This window comes from Apodemus sylvaticus, chromosome 10 (assembly GCF_947179515.1).
Source record: "Apodemus sylvaticus chromosome 10, mApoSyl1.1, whole genome shotgun sequence".
NCBI lineage: Eukaryota > Metazoa > Chordata > Mammalia > Rodentia > Muridae > Apodemus > Apodemus sylvaticus.
Genome location: NC_067481.1, coordinates 13,357,772 through 13,383,734, shown reverse-complemented (window position 1 = coordinate 13,383,734; position 25,963 = coordinate 13,357,772). Strand labels below are relative to the sequence as shown.

The following is a 25,963-nucleotide window of genomic DNA, read 5'->3' as shown; positions in this document are numbered from 1 at the left end:
ATGTGCTTCGCCTGCACAATCCCACACTTATGAAGTTCAGAGGCTTTGATATCAGACATCTTCTATGATCACTTTCTATCCTCCACAGTGAGGTAGGATTGCTCATCTGAACCCAGACTTCACTGACTTTGCTAGCCTGGCTAGCTTGCTCTGAAGATGCCCTGTGTCTGACTCCTGACTTCCATGCTGGAGTGGTTTGAACAGGAAAGGCCTCTGTAGACCTGTGTTTGAATGCTTAGCTCATGGGGAGAGGCACTCTTAGGAGGTATGGCCTCGTTGGAGGAAGTGTGTTACTTTGGGGGTGGACTTTGTGGTCTCCTATGCTCTAACTCTACCCAGTGAGGAACATAGTCCCCCCACCCCCACCCCACCCACTCTGCTGCCTGCAGATCAAGATGTAGAACTCTCAGCTCCTTCTCCAGCACCATGCCTGCCTGGATGCTGCTCCACTTCCCGCCATGATGATAGCGGACTGAGCCTCTGCAACTGTAAGCCAGCCCCAGTTCAGTGTTTTCCTTTATAAGAGTTGCCTTGGTTATGGTGTCTCTTCACAGCAATGAAGCAGTAGCTAGGGGCTGGAGAGATGGCTCTGCAGTAATGAGCACTGGCTGCTTGTCCAGAGGTCCTGAGTTCAATTCCCAGCAACCCCACTGACTCACAACCATCTGTAATGGGATCCCATTCCCCTTTCTATCTCTTGCTCTCTTCTGTCATACAGGCATGCATGCAAATAGAGTGTTTATATACATAAATAAGTAAACTTTGGAAATATGTTTAAAAAAAACAAACCACTAAGACATCCAGCTATCATTTGTGTGGGCACTGGTAATCTGAATTCTGTTCCTCACACTTGAATGGCAAGCATCGTACCTACTGATAGAACTCAAAGCTGTCCTTTGCCACTTTTAAAGTAATTAAAGGTCTGTCCAGATGATTCTGGAGCAGGCCCTTGCTGACAGGACTGATGACCTGAGTTGAGTCCATAAGGCCCACATGATGGAAGGAGAGGCCGGGCAGTGGTGGTACACGCCTTTAATCCCAGCACTTGGGAGGCAGAGGCAGGCGGATTTCTGAGTTGAGGCCAGCCTGGTCTACAGAGTGAGTTCCAGGGCAGCCAGGGCTACACAGAGAAACCCTGTCTCTAAAAAACCAACCAAACAAATAAACAAAAAAAGATGGAAGGAGAGAATCAACTCCCACAAGTGGTCCTCTGACTTCCTCATGTGCTCTGTGGCACATGTGTATCCCCATACCTCCCCACATGCTTACACACACACACACACACACACACACACACACACACACACACACACACGTATAAGTAATTAGAAATGCAAAGCAAGGCAGATTTTATCCATGGCAACAGATGCGCATCTAAGTGTGTATACCTGTGTACCTGCTCTGTAATACTGTGATGTCTTGGAGACAAAGTGTGTCTCCCAAAAGCTCAAGGATTAAATGCTTGGTCCTCAGTGTAGGTGGTGTCCTGAGGTAGGACGTTTGGAAGCCGCTGAGATCATGAAAATGCTAAGGTCACTTGTGTATTATCTCATTGATGGGTCTGCTGCATAGTAGGCTCTTAGGATGCAGGGCCAGTTCAGAGGAAGGCCATTGTGGGTGTGCCCTTAAAGGGTGTATCTCGCCTTTCTCTCTCTCTCTCTCTCTCTCTCTCTCTCTCTCTCTCTCTCTCTCTCTCTCTCTCTCTCTCTCTCTCTGCTTCCTGTCCATTGCCAGGTAAGCAGCTTTCCTGTGGTGCCTCGGTCTTGCAAAAACCCAAAGAGCCAGACAAAACCTTTCCAGATGTAAGTCTTTCCTGGTTGAGTTGTTTACCTTAAGTATTTTGTCACAGCAACAAAAAGCTAGAGACACTGGCTGGTTTCCAGTTGTTATGCCAATTGTATATTCATAAATGAACCCACTCAGTCATGGTATTGTATATATATATATACATACATACATATACATATTCCTAAAGGAACCCATTTAGCCATGATATTGTGTATACATACATATATAAAACACATACACACATACATATATATACATACATATTCCTAAAGGAACCCACTCAGTCATGGTATTGTTTGTATGTGTGTGTATATATATACACATACATACATATATAAAATACACATATATACACACATTCCTAAACAAATGCACTCTATTGTATCCATAGACATATATGTGTATGTGTACATGTATATGTATATGTGTATATATGTATATATATACATATATGCACATATATACATATATACATGTAAATATATACATATACATAGATACACAGATACATATATATGTACAATACACTTATTTATATCAGTGTGTGTATATATATATATAAAACACATATATTATTGGATTTGATTTGCTAGGATTTTGCTTATAATTTCCATTCTTGTAAAGCAGGTGTCAAGGTTTAACGTAGGAGTTTTGCTGGTCGCATGAAATAAGTTTGGGAGAAGTCTCTGTTTTCTAAAAAGGGCTTTGTAAGATTGGTCCACTCCTTTCCTGATTGATTGAATTTGCCTGTGAAACTGTTTGTTATTTCCAGTGTTGTCAAAATATTGTCCTGTGTTTTCTTCTAAGGGTTTTTAATGTCTCAGAGCCATTTGGGGTTAACTTTTTTCCCTGACTTTTGGTAAGAGTACAACTTAACTCTAAGTCATCCACCCCTCCATTTCCCACTGTTGCATTTGTTAAGTATTTATTTTTACTATTTTAAACTGTGTGTGTGTGTGTGTGTGTGTGTGTGCATGTGTGTGTCTCTTTGTGTATCTGTATGTGTATGAACACAGGTACCCATGGAAGTCAGAGGTGTCAGATCCCTCTGGAAAGGGAGCTACAGGCAGTTGTGAGCCACCCAGTGTGGGAGCTTGGGAACTGAACTTAAGTCTTTCACATGAGCAATATGGGCTTTTAACCACTCAGCCATCTTTCTAGCACCCACCAGTGTTAAACTAAAAAAAAAACCTGTCAGTTTTCTTCTCTTACTCCCAGAACCGTGGAAGTTTACTAAAGCATTTACTATGAGACCTACCTGAGCTCCTGGAGATAAATTTCACAGAAGTAGGAGGTGTCCAGTTAGAGATGCAGCTTAGTGGCACAGGGCTTTGTGCTGGGCTTGATACCCGACAGGGGGGAGGGAGGGAGAGGAGTGGAGGAAGAATAGCAACATCTACAAAGCATGGAGTACCAATGACCAGTCCCCCCATCTACAAAGCATGGAGTACCAATGACCAGTCCCCCCTCAATCACAAAGCATGGAGTACCAATGACCAGTCCCCTCCCCCAATCACAAAGCATGGAGTACCAATGACCAGTCCCCCCTCAATCACAAAGCATGGAGTACCAATGACCAGTCCCCTCCCCCAATCACAAAGCATGGAGTACCAATGACCAGTCCCCCCTCAATCACAAAGCATGGAGTACCAATGACCAGTCCCCTCCCCCAATCACAAAGCATGGAGTACCAATGACCAGTCCCCCCTCAATCACAAAGCATGGAGTACCAATGACCAGTCCCCTCCCCCAATCACAAAGCATGGAATACCAATGACCAGATCCCCCAGGGATGTTTGTCTCCCAGACCTGCCCATTAAAGAGCTCCTTGTCCCTGCCACATTGCTCCAATAGAGGTCTCTGCTCTGATCACTCACAGTTCTCTCTGCCCAACCCTTCACCATCGAGCAAGGCTTTGCTCTCTGTGTGCACCTCAGAGCTAACGGAAACTGTTCCTTTTTCAGTATGTCCGGTTTTCTTCCTTCTAGTGCAAGGAGGAGGGGTTTCTGCCTGCTTTTGGGTCATAGTGGCAGCTGGAAGCCCCCTGGAGCGTTGTGTAAACATCATACACTGGGCCTTGCTGGTGGAACACTGGGGAGTGACTTCTGAGCCTCATGGGAAGTCAGTTACAGTTCATTCCCTTGAACTTGGGGGAAAGGGTTTATTCTGTATCCTTAGGATTTTTGCCTGTCATATTTTGTCCCTTGGTTTAGAAAAGTCTTTCACCCCCAGGATCTGATTTCTGTTCCTCACCTGAACTTTGCGGGGAGGGATGTTAGTAGTGAATAAGAGGGGAGATTTAATTTTGTTTTGCTGCTTCATATCTAATTTTTTCCCTCGCTCTTAAAAGAGAGTCTCACTTTGTAATTCGGGTTAGTCCTGAACTGCGAGGCCAGGCTGGCTTGGACACCTCAGTTCTCCTGTCTCTGTATCCTGGGCTCTGGATGGTAGGCCTGTACCACTGTGCCTGGCCCATCACTCCCACCAAACGGTGCTCACACTCCAAGCGTTTTCTGTGTGGCAGGCTGCCACCAAAGCGCCTATTTTGGTCTTCCAGCTGGCTCTCTTCTAAGGGTCAGCCAAGGATCCACAGGAGTTCAGAGGAAGGTTTCCAGGCTTGTGCTCTGTGGCAGCCTTCCTCGTAGGACTTCACCTGTCCGTTTTCATCATTCATGGTGACCTTAAGCTCTGATACCTTAAAGCCACCTCAGCTTTCCTCAGGGATTCTGCCTGTTCCACACGGCTGGTCGCAGCATCTCCAGGGTGGGGGAAACCTCGGACCAGGTCCAATGCAGTGTGGCTTCCTTTGCAGGGTCACGTCCCTTCCAGTCTTTGATTATTCCACTACAGTGCTTTTTGCTGATTTGCTACAATAGGTTTCCTAGGAATTCATTTTGCTAGCTAGAATGGTAGTTCAAAGGACACTACTGTACTGTTTCCTTAAGTGAAACTTATTATCACCATGTATGATGTATATTTATTTGCATGACTGTGTATGCTGTATATTTGCAGGTATGTGTATTTTGCATTATACATGTAGAAGCCAGTGGACAGCTTTGTACCGTAGTTGTGTGGATTTTGACTCTGTTTTTTTTATGGCCCATGTGGCATATATTTCTATGTGCTGAGCCACATCCCTTATGTGCCTCGTGTTTTTACCTTTTTAATTCTTTTTAAGATGTACATGAGGAGAGCCTCGATTCATTTTGTAGCTAAGTCTGGTCTCGAACTCCCTAACTTCCTGTCTTTACTTCTGGAATCCAGGCATGCCCCACTATGCCGCAGCTTGGATAATATATATTTAAAGGCAGGATCACTATGTCACTCCGAGCTGGCCTCGAACTCACAGATCTGCCTGCCTCTGGCTCCCAAGTGCTGAGATTAAAGGCTTGTATCTCTGTACTTGATAGATCACTTAACTTTTATGAGAGTCACCCCCAACTTTTTTCTTGGCTGACTGTCGAGGCTTGTGTCACTTCAAGTGCTCCTTGCAGCTGCTGGGATCAAATTTTTGTCAAGTCTAGACAAAGATAGTAATCCCTTATCCCTCCCTGCTGAACCCGGAGTGTCTGCCAGGGGAGGGAAGCCCTGCTGGAGGCTTTGATCTGCTGGTGGTGGGGGGGGGGGGAGGGCCTATAGGATATACTCATTCTTCTCAAGAGTTCCAGTTTCACTTCCATCCATATTGAACGAGAAAGCTGTGTCCCCAGTGTACTGGCTTTGGTCCTTTTAGATTCGTCTTTGCTGGGTTGAGTTGTGGCATTGTTCTGTCATCTTGTGGTGAGAAGACAGCAAAACTGGCCCCCTCTCATCGGTTGGTTTGTCTGTTGTGAGAATGTCCTCAGACTGGGGCAAAGCTGTACACGCCTGTCATCTTAGTACCTGAGAGGCTGAGGCAGGAGGATCAAGAGCTTGAGGCTAACCTGGGATTTATAGCAAAACTCTTATACTCACATGGGGGTATGAACCCATGATAGAGGGTTCCCTGTAGGAAGGGCTGCTGCAAAGATGTCTCAGCCATCTGTTCAGGGAAAGAACTCTCCTTCTCCCAAACAATTAATGTTCCTATCTCATTAATGTTTTACTACCAAGATGCCCAGAAGCAAACTGATACTCAATTACATGGATTTCTGTTAGACACCCTAGCTACTTTTTACATAGAAAAAGGAAGGGGAAGGTCACTGGAACCATTAAGATACAGTGCTGGGAGCTGGAGAGATGGCTCATCAACTCCAGTTCCAGGGAATTAGATGCCCTCTTCTGGCCACCGTGTGCACTGCATGCACAAGGCGTTTACACTTGGTCAAAACATCCATACACACAAAAATAAACACTGTCTTTAAAATTGAGACATGCTCCAGATACCTTTGGCTGTCCTCTTTCGGACTGACAGAACAGCCAGATTCTTAATCTCTGTCAAAGCAGCATCTTCAGGGAAATTAACCTTTTTGACATCCACCAAGTTCAACAGTTGTCATTGGAGACATCAGTATTCAAAAATATCAGACTCGGGGGCCAGCAAGATGGCTTAGTGGTTTGATGAGTTGAACTCTCAGTGGTAGAAGACTGACTCCAGAAAGTTGTCTTCTGACCTCCATTGCATGTGCCAATTACAAAGCAAACAAACAACCACCAAAATAATCTCCCCCAAACAAACAAAAACAAAATAACAACAACTACAAGATTTATTCTCAAAGGCCAGAGACACATGGTATTTGAACAGATGTTCGCTGGTTCTGAAGGCACATCCAAGGGGCCAGATCGAATCCCCCTGGACAGTCAGTGGTAAGACAGACCACAATTTCAAAGGCATTTGTTTGGCAGGGAAAGCAGCCATTTGAATTCCTAGGCTTGGTTCCACAGATGTCGGTCCTCTGCTCAGGGTGAAGGTTGAGTTTCACACTTTTGGTCATCCTTCCTTCCCATAGGTGGAGCCAAAGCTTGTGACGGAAGCGTGGGTGGTGAGCAGCACCATGTCCCCCCTCTCATTTTCAACCTAGAAGATGATGTTGCAGAAGGCGTCCCTCTACAGAAGGGAAGCCCCAAGTACCAGGAGGTGCTGCCAAAGATCACCAGGCTTCTTGCAGATGTCCTCCAAGACATCGCTGATGACAACAGCTCCCGAGCAGACTATACTCAGGATCCTTCAGTGATGCCTTGCTGTAACCCCCATCAAATTGCCTGCCGTTGCCAACCGGCCTGACGGGTCATCCCCTCCCCCCCAATGAGAAACACTATCTGGAGATTTTAAACGGGTGGGTTTACTTCCAAACTTTAGTTTGGTCATGGACGTCTGTTTTAGAAAGGAAGTTGCAGAATTTGGTTAGGAAGCTACAGTGTTACCTCTCTTGGTGTGTGGACTGTCTCCTCTGTGTGCAGACTTGAGAAGCACTGAACACGGGTACAGTGGAAACAGGTACAGTTAAAGCACGAGGGGGCTATGGCGTCATGGCCCAGGTGGAAGCCCTGGGTTTTAAGCTTGGGAAATGACTTAAATGTCAATTGCAAGTTGATTTTGAAGGTTGAAGTAACCCATGAAGCTGCCTGTGTATCCCTGACACCAGGCAGACCCTCAGTATTTAAGTTTCTATCCCATGTCCCCAGTTTCAGTGGCCGTTTCAGCACAAACTCATCTGGCTTGCTGGTATGTAGAGCTTGGCCCTCTTCAATATGCATACAAACCTTTAGGGGATCTTGCAAAAAGCAGATTCTGGAGGGGAGGGGGCGGTGGCGTCTAGGAGCCTACATTGTTGCCCGGTTCCTTTGAGATGACTTGAGCAAAACCAAAGTGAGGTCTTCCCAGGCCTTGGAACTCCCTCTTGTTGATGTCAGAGGGGTATATTACAAAGATTTAAGAGTTTGGGGCTCAAGTGGTGGTCCATTGGTTAGGAACTCGACCTGTTCAGTTCCCAGCGCCTACATGGTATTGTAAACTGTCTGTAACTCCAGCTCTAAGGCACCTGGTACTCCTCTCAGGCCCCTGAGAACGCCAGGCGCACACATGGCATATATATGTGTAGGTAAAACACCCATATATCAAAACATGATCTTTGACACCCCTAAAACTTCCAGGAAATAATAAAACTGTAAACAACTCACAATGCGTTGCCATGATTTTATTTAATTAGTGTCCTGAATGGGACTCAAAGGTAATAAATGATTTATTCCAATCACTGCAAAAATACTTGGCCTGGCTAAAATAGTCTCTCTCTATGTCTGTAATATACACAAAACACAATTCTAAGAGGTTTCCCACTAAGTAAATTTTTTTTTTTTACACAGCATACATTTGACAAGGATGCCCTTTTTAATATAAAATTCCGGTTATATACCAATATGGTTAGTTAGCATTTACACTGTGGTTTGAAGGTCTTTTACACTGCATGGTGTGACTCCGGCATTGTCTCTGCCCACTGGCAGCCGAGGTTGAGGGGCTTGGGGCGGGGGCTAACCGCGATCTATGGCTCAGGCAGTGAGGTACCCAGGACTCCTGCCTCCCTCCCCTCTCTGCCCACAGCAGTGATTGTATTCCGTTTCTTCCACTTTCCTTGTTCTCTCCAAAAGCACCTGACAGGGGTTGTCCTGACTTCTGAAGTAGGCTTCTGGTCAGGACTGCTTCGTTTTGCCCTTCTGACTTCCACGGCACAAGATTATCTACCAAAATCAAAACAGAATACGGCCTTACTCTTCTTGGGAGAGGCTTCAGGGACGCAGGCTGGGTTACCCAGGGGTCTGGGCTAGGTGGGTCAGCAGGGGAGGCTGGACCTTTGGGACTTTTATTGACCCTTTCTCATGGCCATGGGGAGAATCCACCCATCTCATGAAGGTGTATGTAACTGTAGCATAGATCCCAACAATACTGTTTACAAACTGGGTGTGTGCACACGTATGCTTGTATGCGTAGGTTCAGCTTTTAAAAAACGGCTCATCTTATTTGTAAACACTGACTGCTCAACGACTCCAGCGAGAACACAGAAAGCCAGCATGTGTTCTTGGTCCGAGTCGGCTGTTCTCTTGTTCACAATGTTAATATTAGCGTCACAGAATACACAGATTGTGGGCTGGCTCACTATGGAAGCAGGAGCAGCTGGCCCTCAACGCCTCTTCCTAGGGGACCAGAGATGATGAGCTTGCTTTTCTCTTGCTGGTCTTGAGGTGAAGTCAATCCCAGAGAGGAGAGTAGTGTTAGGAGGGCAGTGGCAGGCTACTTTATAGAGAAAACTAGTTCTCTAGTTTTCTAGATGACTCCTGGGCTTAAGGCCGAACCCAGAGGCCCAGAGGCCCAGAGGCCCAGAGGCCGACTCCAGCAGTGAGCCTGATATTCCTATCTGAAAGGGAAGTGATTTTGGCTAAGCTGAGGTTCTCAAGATCCTTTAGTAACCTTAGAGGCTTTTTAATGAATTGTGAATGAAGATATGGTTATGGGGAAATATTTGCAAGAGGCATAGACTTCAGAATAAAGGCAAAAGGGGCTTTCCTAGCAAGCCCAACCAAACACTTAAGCTACAGAGACATGACTGAGCTGGCTGCATTGGACAGCCACTAGCATCACTCTCGCTCTGGTCCTTGTGCCTGGAGACAGAGGAGCCTGCCTGTTGCTGACCCAGGGCCTCAGTATGAGCATAGGCTCCTCTTCCCCATCCTGCAGGCTGTGGGACAGGCTGGGCCTGGCAGCCACTGTAACACCTAGCACCCGTGGCATCCAGAGGCTACCCCACCCCAGCTGGACTCTAACGACTTTAGGAACTTGTCTAGTGGTAAACACTTAACTGACAGAATTTCTTGTGCATAAACAACTTTTTTCAAACTAGGGCTGGAACCCAGGGCCTATTGCTCACTGAGCTAGCCATATCCCTAGCCCAGACAAGAATTCTAAATGCAATTCAAGTCAGCTTTTGAAAATTCACTCCTAATGAGAGAGGCAGGACAGGTGCTTTGTACCCGGCTTTCTGGCAGTGTCTACTCGAGCATGCCTCGAGGCACACATGGACCTCAGAGTCTCTTACATGCTAGGCAAACACACCATCATTAATCCATTCCCATCAACACTGGTTCTTAAGTTAAGCCTCTCTGAGTCTCCTCCCCTCGAAGGAAAATGGCTCGTTCAGGGTTATTATTTTATACGCGATTTCTCTAAAAGGGGGCCACCTCCTACCTGCCGGAGTTCAGATTACTCTAATTCTGTAAACAAGGAGGCCGCAAGGGTTCTGGCTCTTGGAAGACGTAATGCCAGCTAAACAGTTAAACATAAGCAACTTTCAGAAGACAGATAAATCTCTACAGTTCTAGGAAGCATTATGGGAGCCCAAAGGCAACCCGTTAGGCAGTGGGCCAACAGCTGTCTTCAATGTATAATTAGCTTTTTTTTTAAAGGAACTACTCCTTCCCACCATTAATATATAACTGTCACTTGCAATGTATTTGGCAACTTGCCTATGAAAGTCCAAAAATGTTAATTTCAAACTGTAATCTACAAAGCCAGGAGGGAAGTCACAAAAGCCTCCTGTTCACTCAAAAAGGAAAAGCAGCCTCACCCACCTCAGAGCCCATAGACCACTCCATTCTATCCCACAGGTCCTGACCTCGCATTGTATCCATCTCAAACACCTCAAGTCGACTCTCTGTTTTTGTTTGTTTGTTTGTTTTGTTTTTTGTTTGTTTTGTTTTGTTTGTTTTGAGACAAGGTCTCATATAACACAGGCTGGCCTTGAACTCACTAAGTAGCTAAAATGACCATGAACATCTGATACTCTTGCTTCCGAGTACTGGAATTTCAGGTGTGCACCACTCTGCTCAAAGGCAAGTGCTGCTGGGAACCGAATCTAGGGCTTCTTGTGTGCTAAGCAAGCATCCTACCAGCTGAGCTGCATCCCTCCTTCTGGGATGCTTCCTGACCAAAACGCAGGAGAGGCACGCACTGCTACACTGTTGATGTGGATGGGAGCTAAGGAGGCCCTGACAGTCCCCAGTGCTGGGGGAGAGACTCCTTCCTCCAGCTGTCAAAAGCCAAGCCTAGAGCTCAGCACCCCTGGCATCTCTCAGGCTGCAAGCTGAAGCAGGGTACCTTGCCAAAGGTCTCCAGGTGAGCTCCCACCACCCACCCTGGCATTAGACCTGCGGTTTCCTGGTGGGTGCCTGTCGCTGCTGGGGGGGCGGGGATCTCAAGAGTACAGTCCCAGAGCCGCAGGGCAGGCAGAGGGCGTGTCAGCTCCTGCAGCCAGCTCAGAGGCCTAGACAAGACCTGGCCCCACTATAACCCATCAAAGCAAGTAACAGGCAGCGGTCTACAAAAGCAATCTCAGGCGCTTCGGAAAACCAGACACAGGCAGAAACCCTGACCTCATAAGGAGCTAAGGTAGTGTATATATAGAGGCAGGGGCAAGGAGTCTAGGTCTCTGAGTCAGCCACACTCCCCAGGTTAGTATTTGGTTATGGTAATGCTGTCAGGCCTCAAGCACCACACCAAGAGGCTAGCCTGCAGGATCTGAAACTGCCAAGTGGTGGCCCAGGGCTCTGGTTGTGAAGAGGATTAGTGTTAGGGGTTAGAGCACAGGGCAGTGGCTTGGTCTCCTGCAGGAGACAAGGCTTCCTTCCAGGCGCACAGACGAAGTAACGGAGTAACGCGTTAAGGGTTCCGAATGCTCACAGGGGGAAACTCATTCTCGTCGTCAAGACACACTGGTCCCGTTGCAAACTCGTGTTCCGGAATAACTTCTCCTCGGAGCGCCCCACCATCCTCAGAGTATCCTGGAATTCAGAGTGAGAAATGAATCAGGAGGCACCCCACGGCAGGTGCTGGGGGGGACAGGACCTTAGAACACGGGAGAGTGGCTGCACCTTTGCTTTTCAAATAGAAGTGAGTCTAAATCCTCACAACCCAGTCCCTGAGCCTTGAGAGACAGACAGGTCTTAGCCATCTCCTGTCAGAAACTCCAGCTCTTTGGAATGCTTCAATAAGTAAAGTGTTGTTAGCTATCTGATTCTTTTGTGGCTTTAGTCCCAGCACTGGGAGGCAGAGGCAGGTGGATCTTTGTGAGTTTGAGGCCAGCCTGGTCTATACAGTGAGGCTCTGTCAAAAGGAAGGAAGACAGGCAGGTAGGCAGGAAGAAAGGAAAGAAGGAAGAAAGAAAAGAAGGAAGGAAGGAAAGAAGGAAGGAAGGAAAGAAGGAAGGAAGGAAGGAAAGAAGGAAGGAAGGAAGGAAAGAAGGAAGGAAGGAAAGAAGGAAGGAAAGAAGGAAAGAAGGAAGGAAAGAAGGAAAGAAGGAAGGAAAGAAGGAAGGAAGGAAGGAAGGAAGGAAGGAAGGAAGGAAGGAAGGAAGGAACCAAACCTTCTGGGTTATATCCCCATATCAGGGACTTGAGGGTTGAGGACTATTACCAGGCCTCACCTGGCACCGTGGAGGCTGTGGACGTGCTGGGCCTGGCTACAGTCGCAGCATAAGATGGAGGTACAGAAGGTCTGAGGTCATTTTCTTTGTTCTCTTCTGCTGTTCCTGAGCTAAGCAAGCTATTTGCAGCAATTAGGGAGAAGAATAGAAGAAGTCAGTACATCCCCAGAACACCTTCACAGGACAAGGGCAGGGAGGCTTGCGCTCTGCTGTTTGGGAGTAAATTACAGACCTGCCAGTACACTATATGATCGGCATGTACCCAAGTGGGTCGGCCACACACCCTCAACATGATCCACTGCATACAGCCCTCTGCTCCTAGACAAGAAGGCTAAGACATGCTAATGAGCCAAGCTAATGACATGCTAATGAGGTCATGCTAATGACACGCTAATAAGGTCATGGATAAGGGACCCTGGCAGCCCATAGTATATCCAGTTCACAACTGGATGGGAGGTCAGCCTGCATACGTCACAGAATTTTAGAAGCTTTTAAATCTGATTCTGTGAATACTTTTTGACTATCTACTGTGTTCTTAGAGGTTGTGTGCTAGGGGGCCAGGCTGAACAAGGGGACATCCCATTTGGGGTATTATGTCATCTGCCTGGGTGCTGTCCCAACGGAGACAGACATGGAACTAAGGGACCTGAGAGCACAGTGAGCCTGACCTGATGCAAAAAGCCTGCTGGGGGCGTGGCACAGAGACTGTGAGGAGGTAGCAACGGCATGGAGAACAGGGAAGCAGGCTGAGGTCGTGTCCCCAGCAGAGACAGCGCTACACACCTGTCCCTGAACAGCGGTTAGACAATTAGAATCTTCACCTGTGGGTTTTGATTAAGACGCATTCTCCTCCATCCTGAGGGTCCAGGTTGTAGATGTAAAGATGCCCGTCGGAGGAGGCCACTAGCAGTCGCGGCAGTTTCTGGATCCTGAGGGAGAAGTGACGGGATTGCTACAGATCTGGAGTCAGCCGGCAAAGCCTCATTCCCCCGACTGTCTTCACTGCGCAGTGATCCAGAGCTGGGGCTTCTGGCCTTCCTTTACATTTGGACCTGGTCATTTACCTTCAGGATTATTTCTGGGTTTTGTATGGGAGGGACAAGAGTAATGTAGGTAGACACTAGGACCTGTGGCAGGCTCCTGCCAACTTCCTGGTGTCCCTAGATGGGATGTAGGCTCTGAATTACATGTGTCTCTGCCTTCAGCAGTGACAGAAAGAGGAAAGGAACAGAGCCGGCTCAGCATCTTTGCTGGCTAGGTTTATAACCGTGAGCGCTCACACATCTGCAGGCCTGCAGAGGAAGCCAGAGGCCAGCCTGACATGTAGTTTCTTAGGCTCTGCCCATGTTTCTTTTGAGCCCCAGACCCTTTTTGCTTCTGTGATGAGCATTCTACTGTCTGAGTCATCTTCCTGGTCCCTAAAATGATTCTTTTTTTCTTATGGTCTTTTTTTTTTTTTTTTTTTTTGAGACAGGGTTTCTCTGTGTAGCCCTGGCTGTCCTGGAACTCACTCTGTAGACCAGGCTGGCCTTGAACTCAGAAATCCGCCTGCCTCTGCCTCCCAGAGTGCTGGGATTACAGGCGTGCACCATCACCGCCCGGCTTTCTTATGGTCTTTTAAGACAGAGCCTTGATGCATATTCTGGCCCGGCACCGAACCTTCAAATCCCTGCCTAGGTCTCCCGAGTGCTGGGATTACAGGTGAGCATCACCATGCCCAGCTCGTGTGTGTGTGTGTGTGTGTGTGTGTGTGTATGTGTGTATGTGCTTGCATGTGTGTGTGTGTGCATGTGCAAATGCGTGTGGGTGTGCGTGTGTGCCTGTGCTTGTGTGTATATGTGCACGTGTGTGCATGCATGTGCATGCGTGTATGTGATTTCTTTAACAAATGTGTGTGTGCATGTCTGTGTGCATGTGCCTGTGTGTATGTGTGTGTGTGGGGGGGCGTGTGTGTGATTTCTTTAACAAATGCTCCTAAGCTTATTAATATAAGACACCTGTCAAACCCATAGGCTATGGAACTGGAATTCCATGATTTCTTCTTATGTAAACGGGGATTATTTTGTAAGGTACTGTCATTAGAACACCAAGGGTTGGTATTCATATGCCAACTTCCAGCTGTCCCCAGAAAATCTACATTAAAGCCAGTAGACAGATTCTGCTGGCCTTTCTTTCCTTGGCTTTTATGTAGGTCTGTGTGTGTGTGTGCCTGCCTGTCTGTATATGTACCACATGCATGTGGAGGCCAGAGAGGGCATCAGACAACCCTGATCTCTCCAGAACTGGAGTTAGAGGCAGCAGTGAGCCACCAGATATGTGTGCTGACCGACTCCTGGTTCTCTGCATGAGCAGGAAGGGCTCTAACCACTGAGCCATCTTCCAAGCCCCATCTTTTTTTTTTTTTTTCTCCCCATACAGTTAGGGACTCTGTGTCCCAGGAACATACACCTGTGAGTTTGGTGGCACTGTACATACGTGGACAGGGTGCAAATGTTCTTCTGCCCAGAGAAGTTCAGGCGTCCCGTGGCGAAAGCCCTGTCCTGGTTCATCATGTCCGACACCTGGGCGGGGAGGTAGTTGGTAGCTGCCATGAACATCTTTCCCATGTAGCCGCTCCAGGTGGAAGGCTCTTCTGGGCGGCTAGGGGAGGCAACGCAGAGGCAAGGGTGGGCCTGGGCTGTGGGCGCAGGCGCCTTGCCAGTGATTGCCACAGGCCAGCACTGACCTCGCCAGGCAGAGGCTGTGCCCGAGCACAGTGTTCTGGCAACAGAGACATATTATTCCAGCAATAACTAAAGAGCATCAGGGCCTGCGTGTCCTTCAAAAGAACTGCTGTAACCCTGGTAAGAGGTTCCCTGTGCCGCTACTTCCTTACATCAAGAGGGCTACTGATGATCGCTGGACTTCCAAAAGAAGGCAAAGGAAAAGATTCAGATGGACTAGATAGCTGGACCCTGTAAAATCAGCTCAGAAGCCCGAAGTGGGTTCAGGGAAGAACAGACAGATCCCTTCGGAGGCTTCTGAGCCAGACTCAGGAGGACGCAGGCCCTCAGGCAAGACGCTTGGCTCCAGAGCCACCTGGGACCCACGCTGAAAATATTCAGTGCTCCACAGGAGTCTGGGAGGTTCGCTGCACACACCCAACTTCATCTTAGGGCCTTCGCCAGACAAAGAGGTCTTTGAACAGTGAGTGACTCGGCTGTCCTGGTGTCCCATGCCATGGCCTGCACATTGGGGACTGGTGCCACCAGGTGTGTTTTGGGAGCACCTGCTATGAGGTCACTTGTCTGTGGGACCTGATCCTAGCAGGATATACAGCTCTGTGGCCTTCAGACTAACCTAACCTGTCTGGGACTTGATGTTCTTGTCTGAAAAGGACGCTTCTAGACACATCTGTACTGATGGTCCTAGAGCCTCGTGCTCCAGAGTTGGGTTTATCAAGAGAAATAACTTTACATTTAAGGTTGTGACACAACACAGGTGTATAAAAAGCCAAGCAACTCGAGAGGCTATGTACGTGAGGTGGGTGAGGGTCCTTAACATCCAGTTTTCTGTTTCATCATTTGGAATGTGAGAACAATCACTAAAGCTCAGGCAGGCTTCCTCAGAGGAACCAAAACAGGCAGCCCAGCAAATGACGCGCACGCGCGCGCACGTGTGTGTGTGTGTGTGTGTGTGTGTGTGTGTTTAAATAATAAATGATGTCTCTGAGGTGGAGGAATCTGAGGGTTGGTGTGTCTGAGGTGGAAGGGTCTGGGGGTTGGCGTCTCTGAGGTGGAGAAATATGGGGATGGGGGAGTGGCTTCTGGATCCTACAGGTAAAGGAGAGGCTTAGATTTTATATTATGAAGGAAAAGAGAGTGAAGGACTTTGGGAAGGGAGTGTCATGTTGAAAGGAGGTTTCCAGGAAGAAAATGCATGTGGACTGGTGCTGTGTGGAAGTTCCCTCAGCACTGAAAAATTCTCTCCCGGAAAGCAGGACTAAGATGAAAATGGAAGTCATGTTGCCCAAGACACTCTGAGAACTCATGGTCCTGCTCATGGCCACTGTTGGCCACTGACACACAGCAGGGCTGGGAGAGGGCAGTGAGCCTCCTATCTTAAACACTGAGGACTGTGGGGGTGGGGGGGTGGGAGCAGGAGGGGGATGGGCACACTGCTCAGCTGTGGCATCATGATAGTGAAAGTTTGTCGTAGACCAGCTTCCCTCTAGGACCCGGGCTACCACCACAGCCATTGAAGATTTGGAGACCATTAAGCAGAGTCTCGAAATAAGATAAAGTCTGAGGAAAGTGTGCAGAATAAAAACCTTAAGTTTAACTTATTAAAAAAAAAAGTCCTCTTTGGCTGCTGTTTTGAAGTTGGTGGCACTGTTTTGATGGTGGTCACTGTTTTGAGGGGAGGACTGGGCTATGGGAAGAAGGTCACGAGGGAGTGGATCTCGGAAGGGCGTGTGAGCCCCTGTTCCAGCCTCCTCCATGGTCTGCAGAGATGGGAAGAGCCCCAGCCACAGACCCCCCCCCCCCAAACCCTGCAGCACCGTGCAGTGCCACCATGCTGGGTTGGAAGTCCCCTGAAACAGTGAGCTAAAATCAACCTCTCCTCTCAACAACATTCCTTCCAGAAGACACCACGGTCACAGGGACGAGAAAATCACCAATATAAGGAATGTCAGGATTTCCCACAGAGGGAACGTGTTTGCCAAGCATTGGCTGTTGGTGGCAACAAGGATGCTAAAGCTGTTAGCATCTCTATCATCCCACTGGCTAAGGAGGCTGCGTCAGTGGCAGGGTGTTGGTCCCAGGCACCTCACAAAATGCTTCAGGTCCACATGAAGCTTAAGGTGCAAATACAATCATGGTGCGTGCTAACAGGTAGGGACTGTGAGGCGTGGAGAGACTGAACGTGCTTCCCAGCGTCTCACAGCTCAAAGGGGGCCGAGCTGAGAGGTAAAACTCAGGGTCACGCACCTAGATTTTGTGCTTTTGTGCAGGACACCCCAAAACATTCTGCGAGCACGTACTCTACCACACTGGCAACGGCTCAGCAGCTGGGTTGAGTTTAAAAATGACATTTCAACGCATGCAGCATAACCAGGGCCCACTCCTTCAGTCTGGTAGGAATTCTGCCCGGCCCCACACTTGCCTGTCGGTCAGGTGTTCCAACTTGAAGATGTGCACGGTTTCTGTGTTACTGGAGGCACACAGGAACTGCGAGTCCATGCTGAACACCAGAGAGCTGATTGTCACATACCTGGAGACAGCGACACACAGACTGGTGAGCCGGAACAGGGAGGGACATCACTTCAGAGCTTTGACAGGAAAATGTGTCTTGGAGGGCCGAGCTATTCTAACTCCCCACCTCCCAACAGTATGCTGTTCATGTCTAAAAAAAACCACATGGGAGAGACTTGGGGAGAGCCTCGGGCTTAGGTACCAACCCACAGGGCCTTGTCCTTCCTCCCAGCCAGTGGATGGGCATCCTGCTTCCTTAGCCAGTGGACCTCTCCAAGCTGCTCTGAACAGATCCAGCTGCAAACCCCCCAGCAACAAAAAAGGTCCCAACCGCTGACATTTGATGTTGTCCTTTATTTCCCTTTGTGGAGGAGTCAGAAATTGTTTTTGGAGTGTGATTCCCTGGCTCTCTGCCTTCTCTCATGCTGGACTCCCACAGGGATATCAAAAGACCCTACCTTCTGGTCTCAAGGCTCAGCATTAAGCCTCTTCTTTGCCTTGTTTTTACAAGTGTCCCCCCACGCCCCCCACCTTGGGACCCTGAGTCAATTACTTGGGAAGCATTTAAACCTATAGGAGGAGGCTGTAGGGCCCACCTCTGCCCTCTCCCCAGCCAGCTGCCAGGGATTTTTTTTTCCCCAATGGGAAGGATACTGAATACAGACCTTTTCATTCCTCGACGAAACTCATAGAGCTTTTGCCCTTCGGGAACAGAGAACACTCGAATGACAGTGCCCTGGAAGAGAAAGCAGATGGCCTTTCCCTAACCACAAATGCGTCACACAGAAGTGATGTCCCTTCCCCAAGGTGGTTTGCTGGACTGGCTTTGAACATCTGTCTCTGAGGAGGAGGCAGGAAGCATTAGGTGCAGGGGCATTTTTATTTGTGTAGGTGCCAAATATGAATTCTTGGTACTCTATGTCCTCTGTGTTTAATTCCCTCCCTGGCCTTCTACAAGGCTCTCTCAGTGTGTGTGTGTGTGTGTGTGTGTGTGTGTGTGTGTGTGTGATCACAAACTGTTCTGGTTTTATTGATTATTCTATCTCCACTTATTAAAATATATCTGGTTTACATGGCATTTGAAATGTAACTTGATCACCTTCTTTGTTTATTCTGGTCCACAGAGTCCAATCTCTCCACATCTGTGGACAACGGGGACATGTATCCTTATCTGGGGACAACAGGCACATGACTTTCTCAATAAAACCACACGGTTTTTATGCCAAGTGTCTTGCTTCTGTGTCACTGCCAGCCTTCGATATGGATAAACCCACTGACGGACCACCACAGGCAGGGTCTGCATGGTCCCACCCTGAAACCACTTCTGAGCAGGTCTAGAGACTTTCCCCATTGCCCCAGTCCTGCAGCAGTCTGGGCACCTCAGCAGGGGCTCTGCAAGCCCCAGGCAGGAGATGAAGCCAGAATACACTTACTTTTTCAGACGCACTTGCTAGTTTGGAGCCCGAAGAGTTGAAGGTGATGGCGGCCAGGGTTCCCTCGTGGGCAGCGATGGTGCACACTGTTTTCTGTTGGTGTTGGGGAGAGGCGGACATCAATACTGGTGAAGGGGGAAGAAGAATTTCCTCCCCTCTCCTTGCTCTCTGTCTGGCCTCCCTGTTTGCCACTGGACCACTTGTGAAGCTGAGAGGAGCTCTGTAGTAGGGACCTCTCCCCCTCCCCTCCCCCTCTTTGTTTTGGTGAACCAATGAGGGTTTCTTACAGGACTTTGGGCAACTTAGCAGTGGTTATGCTGCTGAAAAATGTCTCCCCTATCAAATTAATAGCCTAAATGGAGCAGGTTCTCATACCTACCCCCCCACCCTCCCCACCACCACCTCACCCCTTCCAGGACAGGCCCAATCTAGTGCAGGTGTCAGGGTAACTGACAACCCACGCCCTGTCCAGAAGAGGCCCCTTTCTATAGCGATCCAGCTTTTCTCCTGGGTCTTTTGTCCTTCCTGTCTCTTCTTCTGTGACATTCTCAGAGCTGTGTGTGTGTGTGTGTGTAAGTGTGCACACACATGGCTGTGTGTAATCTTATGTCTATCCCTTGCCCTGCCTTTGGGAAGATAGATGACCAGCTGTGTGCCTGACACAAAGCCAGGCTTTTAGGGGATCTTTCTGCTTGCTCCTTTAGGGGATTTCCAGAGTGATCCTGCCCTGCTCTGTGCAGTCTTGGGGAGAAGAGGACAGCATATGCAGATGGACTGTGAGCTGTAGCACCGATACCACCGTGGGCAGGTGTTCTGCCTTGCCCTGGCACCTGCCTCACAGTGACGTTGACTAATATGGACTGTGAGCTCCGACACAGATGTCCTTTCTTTTCCTTCACCCAACAGCTGTGGCCAGAGAGCTCCCCCATATCGCTCACCCGCCCCCGCAAAAGGGCTTCCTTATCAAGTCTATTCACCAGCTGGCCAGGACAATCAGGCTGGTACAGCAGGAACCTCTGTGAACTTACCAGAGAGTTTCCATCATAGAGCACAATCTCGCCCGTACTCTGGCTTCCAGGATAGGCCAGGTAAGAGTTGGAATGGTTGATAGAGAGGGCACAGAGACCTGGCAAAGAACACACACACTGTGAGGCCAAAGGAGTGTGGCTGGAAAGGGCACCTGAAAACCATGTGTCTCCAGTGCCACCTGCTGGCGATGGGAGGAACATGCTTGAGTATTTCTGTAGCTTGTTCTAATCCTTACTGTAACTGAAAAGGGCCGGTCACAAGAAGTTGGCAATGGGGAAACGTTTCTGAATGCACAACAGGCAAGTCGAAGTGAAGTACATACAGGATCTGAGGTGGTTCTGCAGCACTGGCTGGGTTTGCAGCTCTTCACTGCAGCCTTGGTTCTAAACACAACACATACACGGTGTACTGTGTGTGTTACCACACCGGCAGCGCGCGCGCACACACATACACACACACACACACACACACACACACACACACACACACACAGCCTTCCAAGCACCTTGGCTCAGGCTCATGAGAGCTGCAGGGTTTTACTGTACACAAACTCCCTGCTCTTACAGAAAAGGTAACCGTTGGTAGGAAACAGAGACCTTCAATGTTTCTCCTACACTGCTTGGCTATCACTCTCAAATCAGTACTGTCTTGTGTTGGAACTGTTGATTGTAGAAATTGTTCTCTGAGTTGCTGACTTGAATTTCATTTTTTTGTTTTTGTTTTGTTTTGTTTTTTGGATTTGTTTTTTTTCGAGACAGGTTTTCTCTGTGCAGCCCTGACTGTCCTGGAACTCACTCTGTAGACCAGGCTGGCCTCGAAATCAGAAATCCGCCTGCCTCTGCCTCCCAGAGTGCTGGGATTACAGGCGTGCACCACCACCGCCTGGCGAATTTCTTTTTAAGTCGGTTAAATGAGCCAAGGTGGAGGCGTCACATGCACACTTTAGTCCCAGCACTTGGGAGGCAGACACAGGATCTCTGAGCTTGAGGCCAGCCTGGTCTACACAGTGAGTTTCAGACAGTCAGGGCCACACAGGGAAACCCTATCTTGAAAAACAAAATAAAACAAAACAGAAAGTTGAATGAACCTTGCCTTGGGATTTGAACACAACTCACAAAATGCTCCTAAGTGTATGTACTTCTGCTTATTTTTTGAAGTAGTGTTTTTGACACTACCAACTATAAAATAAAAATATTGATCTGTGTCCTACAGTATCATATGTTGAGCTGACATTTATTTGATTACTCAAGTGAAAAAAAACAAGCTTTTCCGTGTCATTAGTATGGAAACTTGACTGTCTTCCCTAAACAGTGAGATTAGACCCAAGAATTATTTTAAAACAAATTTATAATGAGCCAGTGTTTGATATGTATACCTATTTTATCTGCATATATGCTCAGAGCCATGTAAACATTTCTTGCACTGAGAAGGGGCTGTTAGTGGTAAAAGTTTAAGAAACCCCATTCTGAACAAGGGATTTAAATAAAGCAAATCTGCCAGAGATTCCCCGACTTAACAGCGGCAGTGACCCTTCCTGCTAAGCAGTCAGACCTCGGAATACAAAGAACATTCTTTCACATTTTTCAGCCCAAGGCACTGAATCGGAGACCACCTCTCTTCCAACCCCATTACCCTCTAGAACCCTGTGAGAGTTTACTCATAACTGGACCAGGACTTCCCGGTGGGAAAGGTCAGCTGCTTTACCTTTTTCTGAGCTTGGTTAAATACGTTAGCCAGGAACTACCGGAAAAGCAACCGACTTCGTTTCTATCACATCATCTACTCTGATAAGGGAGGGCGGAGTCTCCTCGGAGGCGAAGTCACTGGAGGTCACTTACATCTTGGTTGAGGCAGCAAGCCTGGCCTTTGAGAGAAACTTTGCAACGGAGTATGTTGGATGTAGGATGCTTCGACATCTTTTGTAAGTGTAGGAAGCCAAGCAAGCTATGGAAGTGACACGAGCCATTTTTATTATAAGGACGATCTGTGTGTGTGTGTGGGGGGGGGGCAGTGTGTCCCTACAGACCTGAGGGGTGGCTTCTCACACCAGTGACTGAGATTGGCAGTCACACATGGTAGGAACTCTAGAGCCAAAGCACAACCAGAAAACGATCTTCAAGAAGATTATAGGAGAGACATATATAAAACAATAATAAAAAATAATGCTGGCTAGCTTTGTCGTAAACTGGTGCATTCGGTGGGTTCTTTTTACAAAAAGCATTTGTAAAATTCTAGACCCAGGCTCCTTACTTATCCTGTAGAGAAGGAGACCTGAGAGGGAGTAAAAAACAATTATGACTGGAAACTAGGCCCTGCTGCCTGCTCTGGCCTCACTGAGTATACAGCCAAGCCTCTGTGCTTATCTCTTGCTACACAAAACTCCAGAGGAGGCTGGCTGGATGCCCTTCACTGCAGGTGCCAGCCAGCACAGGTGCGAGCCCCTACCTGGTCAAAGTCACTCGGGGCCTTTGGCACCATGAGAGGCCTCCTTTCCTGCTTACTCTGTGAACCTCGGCTCCTCACTCTGTGAGTGCTCCAGATGTAATTTCAAGGGCAGCTGGGGCACAGGGGGCACAGAGGCACTCTGGCCCTGCAACATGGAAGAGGGGACAAGATTACATGGGTTTGGGTGGGTGCCTGGTGGGACAGTGGTGGGGGAGAGATTGAGATGCAGAGTATTGAGGAATGACCGAACTGAACACCTCTGAGGTGTTCAGAACCCTTGAGGGTTTCTGAGTAGGGGAGGGTGTGGCTTGTGCCTGAAGGGGGATGGGCAGAATGCTTCCTTTATAAGCAACTGGACCTGGATTCAGAACCTAAGACCCAGGTCAAACAAATAAACATCTAGCCTTTAACACACACACACACACACACACACACACACACACACACACAGATGAGTAGTCACTTCATAATTATTAGAAAAACTACAATTTAAAAGGGCAGCTAGGGACCGGAGAGATGGCTCGGCGGTTAAGAGCATCAGCTGCTCTTCTCAAGACTCAGGTTTGATCCCCAGCACCCGCATGGCAGCTCACAGCTGTCTCTAACTTCAGTTCCAGGGGAATCTGGTGCCTTCTTCTGGCCCCAACTGGCACCAGGCACACATAGTCCACAGGTACACATTCGGGCAAAACACCCATACACGTAAAAAGTTTTCTTTTGAGGAAGCTAATAAATGCAGGCGAGGGGATGGAAAAGTCGTAAGGTGGTTGGTGTACAAGGGTCTGAATTGGGGCAGTGTGTTAGCAAGCAGCCTGGGAGTTCTCAGAAGTTAATCACAGTTGTCACATGACCTGGAAATTCTACGCTCATGTATACACCAGAAAGAAATGAAAGCAATGTCCACACAAAAATCTTACATATGAATGGGTACCCTTAACAATATCCATTAGCACCAACAACTTGAAATACAGAGGATGGAAGAGGTAGGGCAGTTTAACCAAAACTAAGGATGTATGGAAACCCGCAGCTTTGTAAACCGATTTAGAACACTTTCTTTTCTAAAAGGGGGAGTTTGATTATAGCCACACTCTGGGTGGGTGATGCTTTCCCAAGAAGACATGAGTTACTAAATGGCAATCTCAATGTCAGACATGAGACACTCTCTATAAGTAATTGATCAGTGAGAACCCTGAAGTGCCCCCCCAAAACACAGGCTTTTGGTGAGTGTTGGTATTGGGACCTCCTACACCTGTGACATCATGTAGGTGACAGTGCGATCTATAGGTCTGTTACCAAGGCATCAGCCACCATGGATCCAGAGTTCACTGGGCTCACTTTTACCTTTACCTGTAACCATGTCACCATCTGTGTGTATGTGTGTGTGTGTGTGTGTGTGTGTGTGTAGGAGTAGTGCCTCTCTCTCTCTCTCTCTCCTTCTCTCTTTCCACCACCACTCTTGTCCATTCCCTCTCCGAAAAAACCCCACGTGGAACTGTTTGGCCTGGTGTGGTCTCTCTGCTGCTGCTGCAGCCCGAGTCGCCCACTGATGCACAGGGCAGCACCGCCACCGCCACAGTCTCCCCCCCCCCCCCCGGCCCTTCCCCCAGAGTCATAACAGTGAGAACCCTGAAGTGTGTCTCCAAAGCACAGGCTTTTGGTTGCTTGCCATAACTAGACGGTAAGATACTATGACTGATGTTCAACACACATTGGATGTAGGATACAAGGAAATCAGGCTTGAACTGACCTGGGAACTTCCTCTGTGCAGGCCGCCAGAGGAGAAAGGTCATCAGTAGCACAACACAGTGGGGAACCCTGCATGTTACAATACCAACCTAACAGAATCACCTATTGTGGCAATGGTGGTACAAAGGTTATAGGGGTGGCCAACAGCTTTTGAATGGAATCCGAGACCTACTCGACCAGGGACTGTGAAGCTGGTCAAAACTCCATAGCTTTGGAGGTCACCGGCCCTGGAAGGAACGTTCTACTGTTGTCCTGCTGAATGGATGTGTGGTCAAACTGCCTTCTAATATTTATGCTTATACACATTGATTAGTGAGTGCTGCCTTCAGCCTCGGCCATAAAAGCATCTCTGCACTGGTCACCTGACAAGTGAGCAAATTACTGAGACTAAGTGAGCAGTGAGTACACAGCCCGAACTGGGGCATCTATGAGAACCTTTCTCTACCCCAAGGCTCACAGAAACGTCATAGAAGAAGGGGCAGAAAGAGCGTGAGTAGGGAGAGGAGGCTGTAAAATGCCGTCTGCTGGACACATGACAGGACCACAGTACTCACGAACTCATCACCGCAGCGGCGACCTGCGACCTGCGCGAGACTCAGGTAAGATCAAGATCAAGGCAACAGCATCAGTCAGCATTCCCATTGGGTGGCACCAATGGACTCAGTAGGTTACAAAAAAAAAAAAAAAAAAAGACCTGAAGCACGGATTGGGAGATGAAATTGCCAAAGAATGAGAACAATGTTATTCTATTCTAGTTTTTAAAAGGTGGAAACAACCCATGTGAACCAACTGGTGGGGATAGACCACGTCCTTCCGACAGGATCGTCTTTGCCAATACGCAGGTCTGAAGCCCACTACGTGAAGCGATACAGATGAGCCTTGGTCAGCGCAGGTAAATGATCAGTGACAGGAGACTGAGCCTTACCCACAGCTAGGGGACTATGAGGTGTCGGCTGAGAGGCATAGGATGTCTTGGGTGTGGCTCTGGTGAGAGGGCTCATGGGTAAAGGCGCTTGCTGCCAAGCCTGACAACCTGAGTTAGATCCTGGGACCCACGAGGCGGAAGGAGAGGAGTGACTCACGAAAGTCGCCCTCCGACTTCCACAGGTGTGTGCAAAGAAGTGTCATGAATATACGCAACAAACACAAAACAGTCAAAATACTCGGTAATAAAATTGTGACAATGTCTATACCCTCTGGACACACAGCAAAGCCTGCTATGTGCTTTATTTATTTATTTATTTATTTATTTATTTATTTATTGAGACAGGGTTTCTCTGTATAGACCTGGCTGTCCTGGAACTCACTCTGTAGATCAGGCTGGCCTCGAACTCAGAAATCTGCCTGCCTCTGCCTCCCAAGTGTTGGGATTAAAGGCGTGTGCCACCAACGCCCCGGCAATTTTTTTTTATTTTTATATATGTGTGTGTGTGTGTCTACCATGTGTGCACAAATGCCCCGGGGAGCCACCCTAGGGCTGGCATTTCCTGGAGCTAGAGTTATGGGCAATGATTAAGTCACCCAGAAGTGGTGGTTAGAAACCACACACTCAGGGTCCTTTGGAAGAACAGCAAGAGGTTTTAAGTGCTGAGCCATCTCTCCAGCCACAAACTACTCACTTTAAATGAGTGGATGCAATGATACGTGTATTATATATCAACATGGCTTTGGGGTGGAGAGAAATAATTTTGATTAGTGCGTGTTAATTATATAGTGATTATGACCATCTCCTGGAAACACGTCCATCTCGCTGTTGCCTTATTACCCCCCCTTTCTTTCTCTCTCTCTCTCTCTCTCTCTCTCTCTCTCTCTCTCTCTCTCTCTCTCTCTCTCTCTCTCTCTCTCTCTCTCTCTCTCGTTGTTTGACACAGAGTTTCTTTGTGTAGCCCTGGCTATCCTG

At 48.1% G+C, this 25,963-nt stretch overlaps 2 protein-coding genes across 12 annotated transcripts in view; one reads left to right on the top strand and one right to left on the bottom strand.

Moving 5' to 3' along the window:
• Arsg (arylsulfatase G) overlaps nucleotides 1-7,889 on the top strand; it is a 134,854-nt gene extending 126,965 nt beyond the window's left edge. For all 11 annotated transcript variants that reach the window (XM_052194729.1, XM_052194732.1, XM_052194735.1 and 8 more), the window contains one exon: nucleotides 6,717-7,889. In XM_052194729.1, coding sequence (XP_052050689.1) covers nucleotides 6,717-6,991 — 275 coding nt within the window. In that variant the 3' untranslated portion in view covers nucleotides 6,992-7,889. The remainder of the gene's footprint in view (nucleotides 1-6,716) is intronic.
• The window catches only part of Wipi1 (WD repeat domain, phosphoinositide interacting 1), a 36,518-nt gene continuing 18,443 nt past the window's right edge, over nucleotides 7,889-25,963 (bottom strand). The window contains exons 5-13 of the mRNA XM_052194737.1: nucleotides 19,872-19,969; nucleotides 18,844-18,936; nucleotides 18,076-18,146; nucleotides 17,322-17,429; nucleotides 14,652-14,816; nucleotides 12,998-13,105; nucleotides 12,177-12,295; nucleotides 11,435-11,535; nucleotides 7,889-8,442 (exon numbers count right to left, since the gene is read on the bottom strand). Coding sequence (XP_052050697.1) covers nucleotides 8,395-8,442; nucleotides 11,435-11,535; nucleotides 12,177-12,295; nucleotides 12,998-13,105; nucleotides 14,652-14,816; nucleotides 17,322-17,429; nucleotides 18,076-18,146; nucleotides 18,844-18,936; nucleotides 19,872-19,969 — 911 coding nt within the window. The 3' untranslated portion in view covers nucleotides 7,889-8,394. The remainder of the gene's footprint in view (nucleotides 8,443-11,434; nucleotides 11,536-12,176; nucleotides 12,296-12,997; nucleotides 13,106-14,651; nucleotides 14,817-17,321; nucleotides 17,430-18,075; nucleotides 18,147-18,843; nucleotides 18,937-19,871; nucleotides 19,970-25,963) is intronic.